Below are 16,670 nucleotides of genomic sequence, written 5' to 3' on the forward strand. Positions count from 1 at the left end.
TAATATGATTGGATCAAAATACTTTGCTGCTATTGTCTGTTATCTTACACTATTTCATACCTTGAGATAAAACTTCTGTTTCTCTTAGGTGCAGAAGAGGGTTCAAGTTATTCTGATGCTGATGCTCCTGGCACCTCACACCACTTGGTGTGTGTATCCACCTTGGATGTGGGGGATGTCCTTTCTTTCCATATGCCAGTCTACAAACAGAGACCCAGAATAATTAAGACAGTGTTCATTTTATTGTACTCAGCATGGAAACCAGAAAATGTAAAACAGCAAAACATTAAATTCCTAAGGAAGTAAATCAGGCGAGTGACATTGCTTTATATCATTGTACGACATCTTCACATGCAGACTTCTGTTGGTATGTCTCAAATAAATGCTACGGTACATCTGGAAGCCTAGAACTAGCTTTACTTTGTACAGTACATCACGTTCAGTCAGTAAAACTATAAAAATAATAAAGCCACAATAATACTAGTCATCATTAGAAACACAAGACTGTTTTTCTTCTTTCGCTGACTGATTTACGGCCATCCTTTTTATGGTGCTTGCAAAAGCCAGGAATTCAGAGTTCACTCATCTTCTCTCCCTTCAGCTCTGTATACAAACTCCCATCCCTTTCCAGTGTGCTACTGAGACCTTAACTTCAGACCTGAGACTTGATTTTATATACCAGGGACACTTGGACTTTTTTTCCCCACTACTGAAACTTCTCATGGCAGCATCTAAACCTGGGTTTAATGTACTTGAAACTATTCATTACAAACTGAGACATGGGATGTGTTTTGGGGAGAATCCCCTAAACAGATGGATCAGTTGTAGTGATGTTGCTAAGAAGTATCTGCCAGACTTGTATGTTTCAGTACACAACTGCTGGAGACTTTGCTGGAAGAGCTGTCATTTATTTCTATGCCAGAGGTTATCACTCTAAGCAGAAGCTTAAGAAAATCTCAAAGCGACTCAATTCATATAATTCTGCCCCCAGTGAGCTCAGATGCCTGCTGTCACCCACAGCCTTTGTGAAGAAACCCATTTGTTTCTACAAAGCTCTGAAGTCAGTGTGCATCAGGCACTGTGCTTTTTGTTGACAGTCTCAACACGGAGTTTGGCCAATTGACTTTTGTTAGCTAGAGCCCCAGGAATTAATTTATAGAGACCAGATGAAATGCTCATTTCTACTCACTATTGCAGAGTGATCTAAACTTGCCTTAAATTTGTGGAAAATGTTGAGCCTCCAGCACTCAATTAGAGAGGGCAAAGGGAAAAAAAACTTCAGAGTATGCGTAATGCATGAGCCCTACACATGTGTACAGTTCTTTCAAACATGTGCACACACATACACGAGCACATACAAGCAACACTTACAGCAAACTTTCTTAGAGGAAAAAAATATTTCCTCTCTGTGTGGCTGAGATCTATCAATTTCTTCTTTAAAGAATCCTGAATGATGAAAGGTTTTACACAGCATAATCTTTATTTCCAGGATTTGATTCAAAATCCACATTATAAATGCTGTGAAAGAAGAGGTGCTCAGAAAAGAACACAGCAGACAAATTATTATATCTCGGAGCTTCAAATAAATGAACAATGTTCATTTCACTTTGGATCAGTTCAGCTGTTATGCTTCTTTCTTTTAAATAGCTACACTAACTCAGGAGGAATAATGAAATTTAGGCCCCTATGAGAACATTTCAGCAATTCCAATGTACAGGACTTGATCTTCAAGCCCACTAGTCACTACAGCACCCCATGACTCTGGAAATACTTGGTAGTGTGCAGCATTTGGATAGGAATGTATGTACATCCTTTTGGGATAACTTTGAAAACAGTGACCACTTCCACAAGCATCAACCAGACTAAAAAAAAAATAATAATAGTAATAATAATAATAATAATAAACACTAAAAAATAAATGAACAAAGGCCGAGATGCTACTAAAACAGAAAAAAGAAAAAAAATGGACAGAAGGGTTTCTTTCAGAATATAGCCCTTACCTTTCTAAATAATGGAACTGAACACTGACTGCAAGGGGCTCTATATTGCTCTAGACCTTGGAGCTTGATGAACACTTATCTTGCATTCAGAGCTGTCGTCTCCATAAGCTGACTGCAAAAGGCTTACTCTGCCTTGGTAACCTTCTGCATTCATTTTTAAAAGGTGTAAAGGAAGAGATATGGAACAAGGCAATGAAGAATTAGCCTAATAAACTAACAAAATTTTTAGTTTTATATTTTTACATTTATAAAAACTTTGCTAAACAGTAAAACACTGATATGGTAGATTCCACCAAATGTCCAAAAGGAATTTTCCATCAACTTCAACACTAATTTTTATTTGCATTTCCGTTTCTAACTTTAACACTTCAAAGCAGTCATGACACTCAAGATAAAAGCCAGCATTATCTTTAGAGAATATATTTCCTTTTTCTGAATCCCTTGAAGGTATTTCTCCAAACAGTGCATTTTTTCCAAGCTCTTACATGATAGTAGTGGTAATAAATGGAGCATGTTCACCTACTGGTATCACCAGTTACTTTATAACATTAGTTTTATTGAATCATATTTGCATATATGTATATACACTAGCAAAATATACAGCTTTTGGAAAAGTTCATTTTCCTAATAGCCATGGGACACATAGAACATAAAAATGTGTGAGCTCAGGATGAACAAGTGGGGATAACTGCAAAAATTAAGCAAAACATTGGCTCTAAGGACACAGAAGTATCTCCATGAAGAATGCATATCAGCTATATTTTAGTTTTCAGTTGGTCTTTCCTTCCTCACTTTTCTCAGTAATTCCTTCTCAAATGTTTCAAGGAAGGTTTCCTACCTCTGAAATGGGGAGGACAGGTATTTTCCTCCCTGTCTCCAGATCATTCCTCACTCTGTTTTTTCTAAGCCAGCAGAGGTCAGGAGGACCAAGTCAACAGAACTGAAGCAAGACTTTGACACTTGTGCCCAAGCCAAGGTGAAGCCAGCAGACATCAACCAAGTGCACAGACAACGGGAGTCATCATGGCCTCAGATGAACCTCAGGCCAGGCTGCAAACTGCCTGCAACAGGGTTCTTCTTCAATTCAGCTTTTGTTTTGGAAACACTGAAACACAGAAGTAAACAGTGCATTCTCAATAACTGTTCTGGTCTTGGCTCTGGCCACATCAGTCTTCAGAAGCTCTGACAGAAATGTTTCCTGACAATTAACTTGTTTCCCTTGTCTCATCTTCCAACAAACTGAATTTAAGAGTTACTTTAACTGGTCAGGCTGCAACACAGTTCCTCTGTTTTTATTTTTCCCTATACAGATTTACTCTTGGGAATGACAAAGTAATTTTTGTTTTGTACCCTTTTTTTTTATTATCCCAAATGGATTTTCTTGGTTGTTAACCATTCAATCAATACTCTGTGATGCTGAGTCACAGGGCAGGGAAGATGAGCAGGATGAAGGCACATGGATCATCTTCCCATACGCTTTGCCATATACTACTCCAAGCACATTTTTACTTTTGACGCTGAAACGACACCAAGAACAGTCTTTCTTGGCTGCTAAAAGACCACACACAAATTTGCTAATTGCTACCCAAAACATGGTTTTGTTTTCCTTCTGATAAACATACATCATCCATCTGAGGGTTCACAGCATCATCTAGACATTGTAAGCACAAGAAACCATAAATTGCCAGTGTTAAGATACCAGGTTGCCTACAGTCTGCCCTAGGAGGGCAAAGTAGAAGCACAAAATATTTTACATGAGATGCGCTGGTGATTATCGATTCATTTTTGTGTGTTTGTCTTGGCATATTATTGCTTGGCTTCAAATGCATGCCTGCAGGAGCTCTGCATTGCTGACATTTTGCATTTGTCTGCGCACAAGTATTTTCACAGAGTGCAAAAGCACAATGCTCTGCTGACCACCACGCTTTTTCCAGCTATGCCCATGTGGTTGTTTAGATGCATCCACTTGGTTATCTACTCAGCAACGTTTTGCTGTATGTCTGTACTGGTGAAATTTTCCTGGAAGAAAGGTTGCTGGGTATGGAAAAGGGGTGGAGCGACTGGTGAAGACTCCTGGCTGGGAGCAGCTGCAGGTTATCCAGAGATCCAGAGATTCTTCCTGAAGAAGTGTTAGCTTCAGCGCTCACACATTGCTAAGCTCAGTTCAGCCTCGATAAAATCATTCATACCCACATTCTAGAAACATTTTGAAGTGCTTGAGCTAAAGGATAAAGTTCATGGAATTTGGTGAATGCATGATAGCTGTTTATTCTCTAGAAGAGGACATTTGTATAGGGACAGTTCAGAGAGTGTCAGATCACAGTGCTGTAATGGGAAGGGATGTGAGCTCAGTCAAGGGACGTGGTTTCACAGGAGAACAGGACAGGTAGCAGCTAAAAAGGAGCAGGTAGAAGGTAAAAGCATAAGAAGGAGCCACACAAAGCCTTGGGCCTGGACAGGAGACAGCAAACACTGCCAAAAACTCTGGGAATCTGAGCCTGACACAGACACAACATGGTAAAAGACACTGAACTCATCAACTAACTTTGCCTAATGATGCTGCTGCTATTAATCCCACACAAAATCTCACATGAAACTCACATCTCAGACACTGCCAAGAAGGTGATGTGAGCAGCAGTACACAAAAAGACAGACTTTCCTCCTACTAGATGTGGGAAGACACTCTGATATGGCATTTCAGATTCAACAATTCAGCGTCAAATGGGAGATGAAATAATGCACAGAAATGGAATGAGAAGGTGCCACAGAGACCCAAATACAGACCAGAGGAAAATTAGGAGTCAATTCAGTGCCGAGCCAACAGCTTTCATTGAACAAGTTTAAAATATTGGCCATTATAAAACCTTACAGTGTTTTACCCCATAGTTGGGGAAAAGGTCCTCAACAGCTGCTTTGAAGTCTTGCCAGTTGACACACTCAGAAAATCTAGTCTTCTAAATAAAAGATGACCACCTCAGGGCTACTTCATAGACAAAAAGATAAGAAAGGATACTAACATATGTAAGATCTACAGAATAAGTCTGATGTATAGTACTACAGACAAATAAATTAGATCATGATTTGTGAAAAATCCTTAATGGAATAAAAAATAACTCCTATTCAACTGTAGTACTCTGCAGGATTACAATATCCAAATCCCCAGTGCTTTGCAGAATTGAAAACTATATCTTCTACAAACTGCAGGGGTTCCCCAGCTCCCCTGAACTCTAGCGGACAGAATAAAAAGCTGGTGGGAAACAGATCTCCCAGGCTGTAAAATATTAAGCTGAGAAATGTGAAAATGTTCATTTGAGACATTATTATATACCACACTCCTGCAGAAACAGTCACTAAGCTACCTCTTATTAGCAGGTTCTACAACTTCTCTAATATTAGAAATACACTAAAAATTGTCTCAAGATTTTGGTACTTCTATAAAGTAAATGTTTCAAGTTATCTATAAGGGTTTATAATACAGAGGGCATTAAGCGAAACAAGGAAAGCACAGGCTAAATAAATAGTATCAAGTTTATGAAAGGCAGCAAGAAAAGCACCAGAACATTGGGAAGGAAAAAAAAAAAAAGATTCAGATAAGGACTCACAAGGAAAAAAATATCAGAGCAGCGTAACACACTAAACACTTGGGCTCACGGACCTAGGCTCAGCCTGCTCCTACTCTAACATATTACTATGCATCTCTGAAGAGAGCAAAAAGACCCACACCACTTTAAAAAGTGCTTTACAGGAACAATATTCAGCACTGCTGGAGGCTGAGAGTGACATGTGGCTGCTGGGCTGGCACCTGGCATGCCAGGAAATCTGGCTGTGTGCGCTCTCTTGTCTGGCCCAACATGAAGGCAACACCTGCTTGCAAGCACACTCACACCTCTCTCGTCCCCTCATCAAAATCCCATTTACTCATCTTCTTCTCCCAGAGAGAATACTTCAGCCCTGGTCTTCATTCTTTTCTTGGTTCTTCACTTCATTGGGAAAAGAACCAGCTCTCTCGGGCTCACCTAATCTGAGCCCCACTGCATCAACAGGAGTATAACTGCCCAGTGATTGGCATCCGCAACCTTCTCACGGACATGCCTCAGCATAGCCAACTTAAACATGAAGAAGGTTGTGTTGAACTACTCTAGGTGTCTACAGCTGTTAACCTTAGTTTCACCTTATCCAGCTCCCCCCAGCATTTTCCTTTGCGTAAGACCTTGTGATGTATACCAATAATTTCTGACAATCATCCTGATAATCTCTCTGCTTCTAGCTTTATCAGAAGTTGCTGCATTCCCTGCAGCAAGGTGGTAATTCATATTTGTGCTTTTGCTAAGTGCCTAGCTCTTATCTGACAGTGATTGGGATGGGGCGCCATGTGGAAATACACCAGCTATGGCGGTGATGAAGGTATGATGGAGAGAGTGTCTATTCAGAAAACAAAGGGGAATAATTTCCACTGTTGCTGCCTTGCAACCCCAATGACACAACTGAACAGCAGGACTCGAGACTCAGGGGGAGGGATTCTCACTACCACTGCAGACATCTACCCACCCCTATGGACCGCTTCAGTCTAACACAGATGACGGAGCGGGTCGGACACAGCAATTGGGACGCCTAAAATTCTGCAGCATGGACTGGAATACATTATGCTGCCTCCCTTTCAGTTTCTTATTTGAGGACGTATCCGAGGAAATGGATTTCCGGTTCTGACTGTTCTGAGCTCGGATCAGTTTTTCATGTTCTCGTATCTGTCTCTGTAAGTGGTTCTGGATAGCTATTCCCAGGGATTCGGGATCGAGGGAAGCACCGTAGACCTCCCACGTCATGCCTTGCTCATCCCAGACAACATCCCTGATGTGCTTGGATTGTTTCACCTGCACTTTCGCTTCCATGGCTGGGGTGGGCTGCTTCTTGCTTTCCCCATGGTTTGGCAAGGACTGAGCTGAAGAAGGACCAGTTGTAGCATGAATCTCAGGCCTACTTTCCTTGGCCTGAAGGCCCTGCTGCTGTGGAGCTGCAGAGGCTTCTGGGTGAGGGCTGACACGTTCAGAGCTGCAGCCTGGCACAGCTGTCACTCCCAACTGCAGCCCGCTGGCTCCTGCAGCCTGCTTTGCCTCTCCTTGGCCTCTGCTCTGCTGCTCCCCACCTGCCTCCCCTGTGTGAACCTTTCTGCTGATGGGCTCAGCGCTTGTGTTTACCACTCCCTGGGCATCCAGCACCATCAAGATTTTCTCCTTTGATTTAGCTGCAGATTGAGGAATCGCCTCCACTTTATTTGCACCCTGACACTGCTCAGAACTGCTCAGGGCTTCTTCATTCTGCTTGGTTTCACTCTGTGTGCGACAGAACGAAGGTAACTGGCTGCTTCCTGCTTCGTGGACAAGACACTGCACCTTGTTCTCAGTTACAGCAGCAGAAGCAGTGTTTTCTTCACCAGCTGCAGGCTGATGACGGGGGCGAATGGTGAGCTGCTCAGCGGGCACTGACTTTGGCAGGGCTGCAGCATCCATTAACAGTGTAGCATTGCCCTTACCACCACTTGCTGCATCCACAAGCGTCCCTTGGGAGGTGGCAGCTGCTGAGGACGAGGGGAGAGTGGGCTCTGCATTGTCTGCTGAAGCTGGAGACACCGCATGAGGTGAGACTCCAGGCAGCTCATCAGGCTGGCTTTGGGCTGTAGCAGCTGCAGTCATACCAATGGTTGATTCCAGCACAATACGAGGAGAACACGGAGATTTCTGTAGTGAAGAGAAGCTGTCAGCAAGCTTAGATTGGCTCAGTCCCTCACTGCCTTTGTAAATGATGTGCAGTTCTTCCTTATCCTCGGGAGCAGGATTCCCTTTTAAGAAGGCAGCAAGGATGCTGGGGCTGGTGGAGGCCGATTTGCTCTCCACAGTAGCCACGGCCTGAACCTCAGCATCTCTCCATGTCCTGCTTGCTGCTTCCTGAGTGAAAGTGCTGCATTCTGACTGAACCGTCATTGTACCCGTTTCTCTGAATTTGGACAGATGGGTTGGACCCAAGTTCACTGGCTCAACACCGGCATCACATACAGGATATGTCCCCTCACAGCTGAGCTGGGCTGGCGACTGGCTGCTCTGCTCTGTCTCAGTTTGATCACTAAGATGCAGCTGCTCAGTGCCTGCAGCCCTACTTTTTGCATCCATAGCCACTTGTGGGTCTCTCTCAGGATCAGCAGTTGTGTCCTTTCCTGGAGAGGCAGACTGAGCACTGGCTTCTTCTGCTTTCCCACCTGTTTCCCCTCTTTGCAGAAGACTTGCCTGAGAAGCAGGATTGAACTCATTACCCCCAACTGGGCTGCTTGGGGAAGAACACTGGGTTACCTGGAGCACTGGCTGCTCCTCAGCCCTCTGAGCCTTCATGGCAGAGTCCTCCACCTGCACTAGAGCATTCACCTTCATCTGGCCACCCTGCATGAACTTCTGGGAGCTCTGCGGAGCCGGCATCATGTCAGGCCCACACCCTGCTGAGCAGGCCACTGCCACCGGGGTTGGCTCTACCGCTGCCTGAGAGCCCTGTGCAGCCTGGCTGGAGAGCCCGGGAAGAATGCTGTCATCCTCAAGCCTCTGGGTGTTGATATGCTTCAGGTCACAGGCACAAGAGGTTGCAGAACCAAGTGTTGTGCAGGGGAAGCCATTGCTGGCCCTCTCTGCAGTATGAGCCTTAGGCTGCTGCTTAGCAGGTGGCAAGTCTCCCAGGTGGTCCTTATCCTCAGCAGCAGTGACCAAGGAGAGCTTGGCAGGTCCCAGGGGATGTGGTACAGTCCCCATGGACTGTGTCAGGGATGGGGCTCGCTGTCAGCTTCTCCTGGGAGCTTTCTTGCAGGACAGTGGGTCCAATGGGCAGGCTAACAGTAATAGTTAGCTGCACAGGAAGAGCTAACCTGTCAATGAAAGAAATGTAGTGTTAGCTGCATTCAGATTTAAGAAGAAAAAATACCCCAAATATTTATTTGATGGCTTGGAAATAAATACTAGTAGGTAGGGGGAAAGAAAAACACCCATTCTGCTTTAAGGCCACATAAAAGACTCAGATTTCAAATATCTCTCAATTCTTAAGTTTGGATGTCTTCTCCAATCCATTAGGATAAGAGAGAACCGTTTCAGTACAACGAGGAACGATTTTAAACTAAAAGAGGTGAGATTTAGGTTAGGATGTTAGGAAACTGTTTCACTCAGAGGGTGGTGAGGCACTGGCACAATTTCCCAGAGAAGCTGTGGATGCCCCATCCTTGGAGGTGCTCAAGGCCAGTTTGGATGGGATCCTAAGCAGCCTGAGCTGGTGGGTGGCAGTCCTGCCCATGGCAGGAGGGCTGGAATTAGGTGTGCTTTGAGGTCCTTTCCTGTAATTTTAAGACAATGCTAGGAGCAAAGAGAAAGAGGGATAGGCAGAAAGGGAAGCAGAATGGATGCGGAAGTTTGAGGAAAAATACTTAGCTACAAGAGGCCACAAAATAAACTCTGAGGTAAATTCCTCTATCAATCTGTCTGTGGAATGTGAACAAGCAATACCTTGCCTGCTGTGAGCAGGTGAAGATCAGACCTGTTTCTCTGAACCCCTGGGACCTGAGAGGTGTCACTCTTTGGCTGTCCATCCATGGAATGCCCTTCCCTCCCTCCACTGTGACCAAGGAAATGCTTACACCAGGCCAGCACAGACTAACATGCACAGAGTTACTCTCTGGTAAAAAAGAATACAGAGACAAGATAACCTGCTGGGTAGCACAGATGAATGAATGCCAACAGAAGCTTTGTGCTGCAAAGCCAATGCCATAGCCAGTGAAACAGTGGGGAGGGATTTTAATCAGGTGGAACAGAGTTGTCCAGGTTGAAATCTGGCCAGGACTGCAGAGAATCCGTCACTTGAAGCAGAAGATGACCTCAAAATGTGCTTCTTAACTGGGGGCTTCAAGAACACTCAGCATTGCCCAGCTCTGGTCCTGTTAGAGGTTGAAGTATCATTCTCTCAGTGTCTGCAGAGTGGTGGTGGATCAGCAATTAAGTCCCACTTTGTTCTTATTTTCAATTGCAGGCTACCTATGCTATATCAAAAACTCCTTTTAAATGATTTCCCCAGCTCATGCTGTCAACAGAACACCAGTTTGTAATTCAAAAGACACCTCAAACATTTAGTTTTGTGTTGAACAGACAGGTGATGCTGGAAAAATATGTGCTCACGTTTCTACATGCACACAGTGGGGTTCCTTCACAAAGCAACTTGGGAGATGCCGCTGGCAAGAGCCGTGCCATTGCTTACGTCATGGTTTCATGATTTTTCATTATCAGTATTCCACATGATAACATGTAATGCACTGGGGGTTTGACTGCTGATGCTCAAGTTCCGGGTGCCTGTCCGGAGGAGAAGAAGAACTACATTTCCCCAGGGGGCTTTGTGGTCAGCAAGGAGATATAACTCCCGGCAAGGTCACCTGATGTTCTCTTCTTTGCCTGCACTTCTTCGCTTGCGCTTCTTCTCTTGCGCTTCTCCGTCTGCGCTTCTCTGCCTGTGTTTCTCTGCCTGCGCTTCTTCCTCGACTCAACTGGACTGCACTTCTCATCTCAGCGTTGTGGTGAGGCCGATCCACCTTCCAGACACACACTCTTTCTCTCTCTCATTATATTCTGCTGATACTATATTTAGTAAATTGGTTTGTTTCACCTCAGATTGTTGCCGCTGTTTTCAATTATTTCGGGGTCCCCTATTTTCCTTTTCCGGGGGCGCGGATCCGCAGATCCCTCCGCCCTTCTAGTTACGGAACCGGACCGAACCAGCCCATAAACCGTTGACAGCTTAGTACCTCCAGACACTCACTTTCTGTTGGCAATATCAGCATAAGTCCTTTCCAAAAGTCAACCCTACCTGCCTCCTTTCTCTAAACCAGAATGGCAATGCTGTAAGACACCCTAAATTTCATCACTTCAGGGTACGTAGAAAGAGCAACAGGAGAAAAGAGTTCAACAAGAGGAAAATTTAAATGAATACAGACAACCTATTTGTCACAGTTTCAGCTGAAGCAGAGTTGATTTTTTCTTCATTGTGTCTGATATGATGCTATGTTTTGGTTTTAGAAGAAAAAGAACATTGGTAACACATCAGTGTTTTAGTTGTTGCTGAGCAGTGTTGTACAGAGCCAAAGACATTTCAGTTTTTCAGCTTCTGATACTGTCCCATCAGAGAGGGGGGCTGAGGGGGCATAAGGAACTGAGAGGGAACGGAATCAGGACAGCTGACCTAAACTGACCAAAGGGATATTACATACCATGTCACATCACACACACAAAAAACTTTGAAAGAGTGGGCAGTTTGCCAGGACAGCAACTACTGCTTTGGGACCGGGTGGGCATTAATCAGTGGTTAGTGAGCAATCGCACTGTGCCACACTTGTTTTGTAAAATACATATATTATTATCATTGCTATTTTTTTTTTTCTTTCTGTCTTAGTAAATATTTTTTGTCCCATCTCACTAATTCTACTCTGTTGCTTTTTCTTCCCTGATTTTTTCCCCCATCCGACTGGGAGGAAGTAGGAGTGAGCAAACGGCTGTGCAGCGCTGAGCTGCTGATGGGTTAAACAACACTATTTTTTTTCTAAGAAAAACACTGCAACTTATTACTTATTCATTAACCTTTATGTCTTCCACATATTAATAATTTATTACTTTTATCCTGTATCTTTGGGCTCTATCCAACCACAGATGCACACAGCCTTCCAGGGAGCTGAGCTCCTGCCCCTGTAGGATACCAAATGACTTAGCTGCAATCTGTGTTAGCAGCTCCATATCGCTCCAAAGTGGGTCTGCTCCAAGGCTAATGCTTGCTAAGCTGTTTGAGATGTATTGAGTTTATGTAAAACAGACTGCAAAGTTGCACAACTTTGTGACTGCCTACAAGACACGTTTGCTTCATTCTGTGCTCACTTCAGTGTCAGCCAGTGCAGTCCTGAAGAAGGAAAGCCATCCAACTTCATGCTGTTGTACCACGACTGAATGTCGAATGACTGTGAGCAGAGCAGCAGATGGCTCAGGGCATCTTTTTTCCTAAATTCTAGTACTCTCTTCTTTCCTTTTCCAAATGTCAGTGCAAAACAAACCAGAACATACAGTTGGGCAGGTCACATTATTTTGTTCTTAGGTCAAGAGTTTCTTTAAAACCAACTAAGCAAAACCGAACCAGTTCTTAGGATGAGACATACAACTTGGGGAACAATTTCAGAACAAATAGACAAGGCAGAGCAGATCTGTTTGGCTCTCCACTATACAAAGGGGGGTACACAAAATCAAACACTCTGGATGGAAGCAAACTGCCTGTGTTCTCATATGCAAATCCTACAGCAGCAGAGATGCCAGCACAGGTCTGTGTGCTGCAGCTAGAAGCAGCTGTGACAAGAATTCTGCATACTGGAGGTGCACTGTCTGTAACTGAAACTCAGTGGGGGAATAACTCCTTATTTTTCAGTTAAGTAAATCAATTCTGACCAGAACTCCCACATGAATCCCCCATCTCTTTAGAGTCTCTTCAGCAGCATCACTAGAAAATATGTTTAAGAAAGTTTATTTTTGATGCATACACTTAAATGACTGCCATAAATGCTAATTACAAGTGATTCTGCTACCTATCTCCAGATGTATAATGCCATGAAGAAATTCTGCCCTAATAAACCTACATATTTCTGGTGTGGGGTAAGAGAACATGACTCAGATATTTCACTTAACATCAGAACATAGGGTAGGGAGCCAGGTCATCCTCCTGAAATATACGTTATTTTATGAGAACATGGTCTTTGTAAAGACTTCTTTGTCAAAGTCATGAGAGCTTTGTTATTGTTGGACTCTTTACTAAGCGAGGCTGATGGCAGGAACCAACAACACTGTAGTAGTATAAGTAAATGTGGTAATTATTGTCCATATTCTTTCTAAAAATTAGTAAAAATCAAAATGTCTTATGCAAGAGAAAAACCACCAAAAGCAGCTAATTACAGAATTGGAAAGGCATTTTTATGACTGCCAGGAGTGAAGGCCAACAGTGAGGCCTGTGGGCGCAGCGTATGCATGCTATTCCACTGCCAAAACAGTGAGGATTCAAACCAACAAGCAACACTGACTGCAAGCAAATACCTACAAAAGAAAGAAATGCGAACCTCAGTAGCTGGCCAAAAAAATATGTTAAAACAAATCAAGATTGCTGGTAAATTTTGCAAGTGTTACATGCCTGACCTGGAGCAATCAACCAAAAATTTCTTTCATCTGTGGAGGTACTAATATCTCTTCCTAAGGTCAAAATCAGTTTTTAGTAATAAGAACAGATTTTTGACGTGAATACAACTCTCCTCCATCTTGTTCATTCTGATCACATTAGTCTGTCTTACCGTGTCAACCTTATCTCAATGTAGAATTACTCCTGACCTTTTGCAAAAAATAGTTTTTAAATTGACAAAGTCTATGTTTGGCTTATATGACTGGCAGAGTCTTTGCATGGCCAGCAGAGCTCCACACACTCTTGTCACTGAGTATCTTCTTTATCTGCTTTACACAAACGAAAAAAAAAATCCACAATACCAAACAGAACATCGTAAGAAGTTTCCAGGCAACTTAACATAGTTAACCTCAAGCTACAATGTAAAGAAAATGCCATTTACCTCAGTAACTCCCGGCTTACATGAATGTCAGCAAAACTAGAAAGTCTGCATATTTTCTAAAACAAAACAGAATTTTCCAAAACACTCCAGCATAAGATCCTGCTTGGCACTTCTTTTGAAAAAACCTGGAAATCTGCAGAAGCACAAATAAGACTACCAGCATCTCTAACTGCCCTTAATTTTGAAAATAATTTAAAAATCAATAATGAAAAGCAATCAAAGTGCAGCTCCCAAACTAATCAAGTGCCTCCTTCCAAATTCTGGATTCCCATCAGATTACCATTCACTGATTCTCCACTCTTTGAGCCCTCTGTTCACCTACTGATGTTAAGAACAGACATTTAGTTATTCCATTTTTCATCATATGGTTTCTCACATTATCACAGAATTATATGGGTTAAGGTTGCAGGAATTCCGACTCCCTTCTCGTCTACCGGTTTAGGGAAAAAACAACCGGATGTTCTAACTTGTATTAGACCACTAAATATACAGATCACGAAGCACATTCCTCTAGATTTTATATTTACATATGCACATGCATCCTTCTTAACTCTGCATCTTGTGTTTTCTTCTCTTCCAGCTCTTTAAGGTGTTGTTCTCTATAAAATGCTGACTTTCTCTTTTTAGCGTCAAAGGGTGTTAGTTGTACAACTTCAGAAAAATCTGCTTAATGATTTATTTTCTCCCAATTGAGAATTGCCACTACAAATGAAAGACAGAGCAAACCAAGGATGTACTCATTAAAATATGAAAGCAATAACCCAAAGAGGTAAGATACAAGATTAACACAGCTTCCATCTCTCAGTGTGCTTAGGGATACTGACAGGAGACAGGCTCTTTCCCTACAATCATGGGGATGCAAGATGAGATGCAGACAAATAGATATTTTGTGTATATGCGGTTCCCACAAGAGATGGGGTTGGCATTTCAAGGAGAAGGTGCTCAGCCTTTATTTTGCAACCTTTCGTCCAAGGGCAAAGGCAAATGGTTACACAAGGAAGAACTGAAGTCACATTTCCCTTACTGCAGCTGAGGTCAGCACCCGTCACTGCAGGTGCTGCAAGACCATCACTTCTGTGATCTCATTTGCAGAAAGACTATCAGACTCCCACCACGCCACAAGTGCATCATGCCCAGCACAAGGCTATCAGCAGCCATACACCAGAAAATGTGCATGAGATTCAGGCTTACCTAGGGTACCACAAAGACATGGAGGCCATTCAGATATGGTCACTGCATCCCCCCTGTGATGCCGCTGCTCCAAATGATAGCCAGACCAAACCTGCAAACACAGCAGGAACCTGTGCCTGGGCAGACAGGGATGTGGATGGCAGAGGCAACAGGTTAAACACTATCAGGCTGCAACTCCCTCCCTACAACTCTATTGTTGTAGCATTTGGGCTCAGGGATGCTTGTTATGGGCTTGCTGTTGTATGAAAGCCACATTAGGCCAGCCCAAAGCTTTGTTTGGCTCTATCCCATCTGCCCTGAGCACAGAAGAGGGCAAGATCTGATAGATGGCATGTGTTCTATATGGGCACACAATGCTACATTCTCTTCAATGTTGGTTGGTTCAGTTGTACCCTTACAGAAGGAGGAGGGAAGACAGCTTGGCATGATGGTCCCCAGAGCTGAGAAGGAGATGGATGGGAAGCCCCTGCAGAGGCCTCACAAGTCAGAAGCCTTTGGTCTGGCTGCAGCCATGTCCAAGAGCAAGGACCTGCCTGCAAAGACTTGCACCTAGCCTACTTATTTTTATCTATATTAAAAAATACATTCCTAATTCATGAGTTTGTAACTCTAGGCTTTATTCTGAAAGGTTTTACTTCTTGTTCTTTTGCGGCAGAGAAGTTTTCTTTAGAAAAATGTCATATTAGTTCTGGCCAGCCTTAAGTCCTAGCATGCAGATACACCCGATCCTTCTTATATTCTTCCAGTTCCCAGCCATCAGAAGTTTAAGGATTTTCTAAATTGAAGGACACTATTAATCAGTATTGGAAATTAATGCACGCGTATTTATTATACCCCTCTATGTGTTTGGCCCAGATAAAATTCTGTGGTGATGCCTATCACAGCATATAAGAATATTGTGCAAAAAACGGTGCTTTACTTGGACAAGCCCATTCACTAAAAAGCCTCGTTAACTCTGCTAAGTGCAGAAGGGCAAAGCACAGCTTAACCTGCTGCCCACAGCCTGCAAACTAAAACAGGGGTTAAGTCAGTCCTGCCAAATGCCACAGAGGTCTATGGGCCTAATCCAAAGCAACACAAACTGTATTGCATCTTCCTTCATTCCATTGAGCTGCTGGCCAAAGCTTCCAACAGGCCACAGAAACCCTATTGGGAATGCTACAGTCTTCTCAACTATATGCAAATACAATTCCAATTAATTTGAAATACAATTCCAAATCTAATATGAAATATTCATTCACACAATGCAGGTAGCATTGTCAGATTTTGTTTCTGAGTGTAGGTATTGCTTGTTTGCTCTATAAATCTACAATCCCTGTACTCTCTAGACTCTTGCTGAACTCCTGGGGGTCCAGAAACCATTGTGCCCAGCAGCCTGCAGAAGCAGCTCACAGTGACTGGATCTCAAATACTCTTTAGTACATAGACAGGCAATCCCTCATGCTCACTACAATAATTTTGATATTGAAATCATTATCCTAGTTTAGAAGCAAGCATCAGTCACAGCAGCCCAAGCATGACCTCAAGACTACCAAAGAAATCAGTATCAGAGTAAGTGGGTTGGGACTGACATAAAAGGATTGTACCCAGGAAGAGCTCAAACAGATTTGGGCACACCTCTGCTCTAACTTCCTGCCGAAGGGAGCAAATCACTCCAAGATCTGTGGCAGCGTGAGTGCAGTAAGCCCAATTCAACTCCACCATACTGCTGGCAGCAAAATAATTACTTACCCTTCAATTAGAAAGATTTCCATCTAAAAGGAAGGATGACTGCAGCTCTGCTCTAAGACTTGGTGTTCCAGCCCGTGTCCAATCTGCACTCTGTG

The 16,670-nt window shown here is 43.3% G+C and overlaps 1 protein-coding gene across 2 annotated transcripts in view; it reads right to left on the bottom strand.

The window, feature by feature from the left end:
• Positions 1-223: 223 nt before the first annotated feature.
• Positions 224-16,670, bottom strand: part of GPRIN3 (GPRIN family member 3) — a 35,463-nt gene continuing 19,016 nt past the window's right edge. For both annotated transcript variants that reach the window (XM_085222268.1, XM_085222267.1), the window contains exon 2: positions 224-8,901. In XM_085222268.1, coding sequence (XP_085078394.1) covers positions 6,563-8,788 — 2,226 coding nt within the window. In that variant the 5' untranslated portion in view covers positions 8,789-8,901 and the 3' untranslated portion in view covers positions 224-6,562. The remainder of the gene's footprint in view (positions 8,902-16,670) is intronic.

This window comes from Meleagris gallopavo, chromosome 4 (genome assembly GCF_905368555.1).
Source record: "Meleagris gallopavo chromosome 4, MGAL_WU_HG_1.1, whole genome shotgun sequence".
NCBI lineage: Eukaryota > Metazoa > Chordata > Aves > Galliformes > Phasianidae > Meleagris > Meleagris gallopavo.